Raw genomic sequence first — 6,789 nt, 5'->3', positions numbered from 1 at the left:
TCAGTGGGTTTTATCCAGTGTTTCGGATTCATTCTTTTCAAGATAATAATGTTCGGATGAGGCAGTTAATGATATCTAATCGAGCTGATTTTTGGTACGCTCGATTTACTCGACGAGCTCTACGAAGTGAACGTTTTCGATTATCGTAGCGAGATTGGAGAGGGCCCCGTTTGGAGCTGCTCAGACGGGGATTTGGGTAGGCTACTAGATAGAGAGAAAGCACATTTATGGTAGAGGCAAAATGGAAGTATTCGATAGTTTTGGGGCGGGTTTAGGGAATAATATGAAATGGCAGTACAGAGTTGCAAAAGCAAGGCTAAAGAGAGCTATCAGGTAAGTCATTGCAATCCATTAAGGTATTAGGTCGGATTTCGACACTAAAAATGGCAAACACATCATCACCATTACCCCCATTTCTCTCCTCCTCCCAACTGTTCGGTCTGTTAGCAGTTCTAGGAGCTAAACTCGGAAACAAAAGAAAATGTGTTGTTAGAATCCTTGGTTCAGACCCAATCAGAGAAAAAAAGCAGAAGAAAAAAGAAAGAAAATTTTTACCCCTCAGAAATAATGAGAAGAAAAAAGCCAGTCATTGGTTCCATTCCACCTTTTGCTTTCCGGTCAATCTAACAGCTGCTACTTTTGTTTCTTTCCAGAAATCTCAAAAACAAACCCACATCAGAGGAACCCAAAAAACAGACACCCATTTCAGCAAATCAATAGGAAAAAGACCCAAAACCTGAAAAGATTGTTGTTGCTGCTTTTGGGTTTTGTAAGTTATTTTCTCTGTGTGTGTTATATGGGTGGGTTATTGTCTGCTCCTTGTTGTAGCAATGGTGGTAGGTTTGTTTTTGAGGGTCACATTGATGGTACACAGAGAGCTTGATCTGGGTTGAGAGAGAGAGAGAGAGAGAGAGAGAGAGAGAGAGTGGAGGGACAGTTGTTTATCAAGAAGCTGTTGGGAAGGAGAATGAGCAAAGAGCTGGGGGGCTTTGTGAAGGCGTGGGAAGCAACAGTTAGGAAATCACAAGCAGCAGCAAAGAAAAGGACAAACAGCTTCTTCCCAACAATGTCGGTCGCCCACGTAGACGACGACGACGACGACATCGCCGGCTGTGAGGATTGCACGGTGAAGGTCCTCTCCAATGGAGACATGTACAATGGCCAGTGGGTTGATAACTTCCCCCACGGCCAAGGAAAGTACTTGTGGGCAGATGGGTGTATGTATGTTGGTGAATGGTTCAGAGGCAAAACCATGGGGAAAGGCAGGTTTAGCTGGCCCTCTGGTGCCACCTATGAGGGTGAATTCAAGAGTGGTTATATGGATGGACAAGGGACTTATACAGGAATTGGGGGCACTTATAAAGGTTCTTGGGTTATGAATTTGAAGCATGGGAAAGGGACTAAGAATTATGCCAATGGGGATTACTATGATGGGGAGTGGCGTAGGGGATTACAAGATGGGCAAGGGAGGTACCAATGGGTTAAGGGGAACCATTACATTGGACAATGGAAGAATGGGAAGATGAATGGCAATGGAACAATGATTTGGGCTAATGGGAATCGATATGATGGGTCTTGGGATGATGGTTTGCCCAAGGGAAACGGTACGTTTCGATGGGCGGATGGGAGTTTCTATGTGGGTGTTTGGAGTAAGGACCCAAAAGAACAAAGTGGGAGCTATTACCCTTCAGGATCACAAGTAGGTAATTTGGATTGGGATCCCCAGGAAATGTTTTCGGTTGATTTGAACGAATGTAAGGTTTGTCCGGGGGAGAAGATTTCTATATTGCCTTCACAAAAGATGCTTAATTGGCCTGGAATGGAAGCTGAGTTCTTGCAAAAGCAGCCCATATTGAAGCATTCGAAAGCAAATGATAGGCCTAGGAGAGCGTCTGTTGATGGGAGGTTGAGCAATGGTAGTGCATATGGGTGGTCACCGGATGCTGAGATGGCGGTGGATGTGGTTGGTAGGTGTTCAGTGGGAGGGAGGGAGGCAGAAGAAGGTTTGGGGAATCTTCAACTTGATGATATGGATTCGTCGACGGGGAACAGGCCACATCAGATGAGGATACCGCCAGTGAGGAGACAGGGAGAGACAATATCTAAAGGGCATAGGAATTATGAGCTTATGCTCAATCTGCAGCTTGGAATTAGGTACTTGTAGTTTTGCCTCCTTTTGATCTCATCCTCTGATGTGAACTTTTCACTTGAGGTTTATCCAATTTGGTTTATAAGCTTCCTATCATACTGAATTTGGTTGAAATTATGCGCTTATTTTTGTAAGATTAAGAGGTGAATTATAGATGAATGAAATGCTTTCTTCGAGTAGTTTTTAACCCCAAGAGCAGTCTTCTAGATTTTTCACCATGTCTATGTTCATCGTTTGAGAAATGTCAATGATGTTGTAGTCTATTGCTTGCTAACGCTTTACGTATATGCATATCTTCTGAATTTCTCCCTTCTCTTCACCGTGGGACATTCATCCTCCCCTTTTCACCCAAAAGGATTGTTACTAACAAGATATAGTGAGAAACACAGAGCTTCAATTCATCCATAGACTAATGTTGATCATGCAGGGGGAACAAGATTGCGTTATGTAGTTCCACTGACTCAACATTTTTGTAAAGGTTATGTTGCGAAAGAAGAATATTGTTAGTTGTCTGTTGTTGGAAGGGACCAATATTTCAGTGGTTGAGTTACAACAAGGAAACAAGCATAGTGAAGGATCTGAAGTTCCTCTGCATTTCTTACTCTATGTAAACTGTCGTTTGTAGCTTCTATCATAGCTTAGGACTTTGATGTATTCATTTGTTAGGTGAATTATGGGAAGAATATGTTGCCAACAGTACAATATTTTTTTGTTGGAACAATGCAAGTGAATTTGTAGTATTTCGGTCTGGAGATTGCACCTTCTAATTTGTTTCTAGTGCCATTGTGCAGACATTCCGTTGGAAGGCCAGCCCCAGCTACATCCCTTGATCTGAGGTCATCTGCTTTTGATCCAAAGGAAAAAGTATGGACCAAATTTCCTCCTGAAGGATCAAAACATACTCCACCTCACCAGTCCTGTGAATTTAAATGGAAAGATTATTGCCCGCTGGTTTTCAGGTCAGCCCCAACCAAAATATTATGTGACAGTTACAATGTATTAACCTGTTTTCCATAACGATGGTATTTGGGGCTCAAGGAATTTCATGTTTTCAGGACCCTTAGGAAATTGTTCAAGGTGGATGCAGCTGATTACATGATTTCCTTATGTGGGAATGATGCCCTTCGGGAGCTCTCATCCCCCGGAAAGAGTGGAAGCTTCTTTTACTTGACCAACGATGACAAGTACATGATAAAGACCATGAAGAAGGCAGAATGTAAAGTGAGTTCATTTGTCAACTTCCTCTGAGCTTGTGCTAAATAACAAGTTTTGCATTACTGTTTTCACCTCAAATCTCATGCCAAAGCGTTTAGATCACTCAATATTTCTATACCACCGCCACTGTCCCACTTGACTGGAACTTAGCACTTGTGACCAATTTTAAGAATTCCTGAATTCCTTCTGAAGTTTTGAGTTTTTAAACATAATTCTGTAATAGAATCCTATGCACGATTTCACGTAAGTTAAAAAATGTTTTGTTTTTTCTTCCCCTGGCATGACAATTTTCCTTGAGGTTTTTACAAGCTATTTGAGAGCTCTGACTTAGATATGATGCTTTAAACCATGTCAGGTTCTAATAAGGATGCTTCCAGGTTACTATAATCATGTTAGAGCGTTTGAGAACACTCTTGTCACCAAATTTTTCGGCCTTCACTGTGTTAAGTTAACAGGAACTGCCCAAAAGAAGGTAAGGTTGAAAGCAAAAACAACCAACTCTGGACTTCCAACAAATCAAAGACTGTATATCGTATTCATGTTTTTCATTGATTTCTCAGGTGAGATTTGTGATAATGGGGAATCTGTTCTGTACGGAGTATCCTATTCACAGACGTTTTGACTTGAAAGGATCTTCAATTGGCCGCACAACTGATAAACCTGAGGCTGAAATTGACGCAACCACAACCCTTAAGGACCTTGACCTAAATTTAATTTTCCGACTCCAGAAGGTTTGGTTCCAAGACTTTTGCAGGTAAACGACAATTTTAATTGCTTCTGTTCCTTATTTTTTCTCTTCAATTAAGTCTAGAAGTGTCAGAATGGTAGAGCCAGATTGTGTGTGAGCAATAAGAAGCAACATATGAGACTTGAGAGGATAGTGAGACAACATTAAAGCCTATTATTGCTTTTGGCACATGTATACATAAAACATCTACATATTGTTGCCTTCCCGGGAGCATTCATGGTAAGAACTAAGAAGATTTCTCACATTTGTCTTATGACTCATTGTAAGGAAAGCGTACTTTTCTGCAATCAGTAGACTGTTCAACTCAATTTCGAAACCTTGTTGACTCCTAAGTCAATTCTGCAATTCCTCTCTGCATAGAAATTTCCTTTTGTAAACCATCAGTATTTCTATATGCAGGCAAGTGGATAGGGATTGTGACTTTCTTGAACAAGAGAGGATTATGGACTACAGTCTTTTGGTGGGCCTTCACTTTCGAGAAACTAACCAAAACACCAGGGAAGCCCTCGTCAGTGAGGGCCGTCCTTCTGGAGTTCGAACCCCTACTGGAATTCGCACCCCTACTGGAGTCCGCACCCCTACTGGTTTAAATCTTTATCTTTTCCCCAAGCCAGATTTCCCTTCCATTATTTCAAGTTGAATTATATCTGATAGTTTATGGATGATTTATGTTCTCTAACAGGAAATGGAGAACCTGATGATGTAGCAGCTCCTCGCCTTTCAAGGGCAGACTTGGATCAGCTTCTTTTTGACCCTGACCGGTAAACAAACACATCTAAACTGTTTATAATGTCTGGAAACAAAAAACTCACTTAGAAGTCCTGAAATATCTTCCCCAGCATTTCGTCAGTGTCTGTTTATGCCTGCATACCTCATTTTATTCCGAATCATTGATAAGCTTGCAACTAGTTAATATAACTCCGAGCCAATCAGGAAATTCGAGAATGGAAAACAATCTTCTTCGCCATGACATTTGTCCTTTGACCCTAAGCTTGATGCAATCTTGAGTTTTGATCCTTCTGCGTTTTGGCTGTTACATATGGACCCGGGAATGTATTTTAAGGTGCGGGTATGTGACTCCGTGTAGTAGTCATCTAATTCCTATGTCAAAGACATACTCAAATACACGCGGGCAAACCAAAATGTTTGTTATCATGTTTCCTTCTTTAATTTTGATGGTACTCGCTTCCAAACTTCGTGTCTCTGACGCAATAGAAATAGAGAACACAAATTTTATTTCTATCTTAATCTATTCTTTAGTGCTTTTATGTGGCATGAATCTATTGTAATTCCTAGTTTCAGTAATCGATAATCTAAACTGCACTAACTTTCCCCTTCAAAAAAAGAAAAACTACCTTGTATTTTCGTTGCTCATTGTTTATAAATTGAGTTTTGCAGGTGGTCATCCATCAAATTAGGGATAAACATGCCATCGCGTGCTGAACTAACAGTGAGAAGAAGCGATAGTGATTTTCAGTTAATTGGAGAACCAACAGGAGAGTTCTACGAAGTCATCCTCTTCTTCGGAATAATAGATATATTACAGGATTATGATATTAGCAAAAAGCTTGAGCATGCATACAAGTCCATCCAATACGACCCAACTTCGATCTCAGCCGTTGATCCCAAACAGTATTCAAAGCGTTTCCGGGATTTCATTTTCAAAGTTTTCGCCGAAGACAGTTGAAACTACAGAATGACATTTATTTTCCACTTAGAGTTGGTAGGCAATCGGCATGGCCATTGGAGGACAACACTGTTTTGTGCTGGGATTATATGATTCAGTAATCTGGCTCTCCAATATCATCCCCAAGTCCTAATCACATTGTATTGATAGCTAAATGTGTGATTTGTTTTAGGAAAGGTAATAGATTAGCATCGCATTCCGAGCTACTTAAGGCTGTTCCAATTGTATAGGGTGTTTAACTGGAGGGGTTAACTTGCATTGGAATTCTTTTTGTACCAATCTTTTTTGCCCAGAAGGAGAGCAGTCTCTGGGAATTTCAGCACCAGAATAAAATGTACAGAAGGAAATTGAAATGGGAATGAAGTTCTTTTACATTAAGACCTCCCTTTCTCTTTTGGGCTGTGCTGCTTATATTTTTGTTTCAGTGGGCCCTTGTTGGCTGTTGACTATTTGTGGAAGAAGTGCTTTGCAGGTTTGTTGGCTACAAAGTTGGCTTCATTTCAGTTGTGGAAAGTCATAGGCCAAAACAAAATATATAAACAGTTGGGTTATTGACAGCCCACTGAGTCGTCAATAAGACAAGAATAATACAAAAAAAAATAATAATAATTCCGATACACTTTTAACCCTTTTAAAGAAACTTTCGCACAAAAAGCTTCATATCTTATTGACAATCAATTGGGCTGTTATTAGCAATCTTTTATATACAAACGAGAGAGGGCATGCATATAAGTTTCTGGGGTTTCCTTTTTGACCTTCAAAAGTTGCATTTGAAGATTCAGCTTTGTTCCTGTGAGAATCGATATTAGCATTCCACTTTAAGCTTACTAGTTACTGCAATAGCCGAGACTACGATTTTTGACACTTCGACCACTGAAGGAATTCTAAAGCAACAATTTGGCCCCTTCAATATCAACACCACCACTTTTCCCCTTGGATTGAATTTGACTCTAGCAATGTGCCACTTTTAACACATGTACCGTTTCATGA

General features: G+C 40.5%; 1 protein-coding gene across 2 annotated transcripts; it reads left to right on the top strand.

The window, feature by feature from the left end:
• The first annotated feature begins 320 nt into the window (after nt 1-320).
• On the top strand, nt 321-6,177 carry LOC131334755 (phosphatidylinositol 4-phosphate 5-kinase 6-like). 2 transcript variants are annotated; one of them, XM_058369987.1, is made up of 8 exons: nt 321-2,154; nt 2,941-3,108; nt 3,205-3,370; nt 3,720-3,841; nt 3,930-4,118; nt 4,512-4,696; nt 4,795-4,873; nt 5,511-6,177. In XM_058369987.1, the coding sequence occupies exons 1-8, from the start codon at nt 968-970 to the stop codon at nt 5,797-5,799; spliced, it is 2,385 nt and encodes a 794-aa protein (XP_058225970.1). In that variant the 5' UTR covers nt 321-967; the 3' UTR covers nt 5,800-6,177. The 2 variants fall into 2 exon arrangements, with proteins under 2 accessions (XP_058225970.1, XP_058225969.1); XM_058369986.1 differs by having other exon boundaries at nt 327-2,154; nt 3,720-3,836; nt 3,925-4,118.
• Nucleotides 6,178-6,789: the final 612 nt, after the last annotated feature.

This window comes from Rhododendron vialii, chromosome 7a (genome assembly GCF_030253575.1).
Source record: "Rhododendron vialii isolate Sample 1 chromosome 7a, ASM3025357v1".
Taxonomy (NCBI): Eukaryota; Viridiplantae; Streptophyta; class Magnoliopsida; order Ericales; family Ericaceae; genus Rhododendron; species Rhododendron vialii.
The sequence above is the reverse complement of the archived record's forward strand: the minus strand, read 5'-3'. Positions and strand labels throughout refer to the sequence as shown.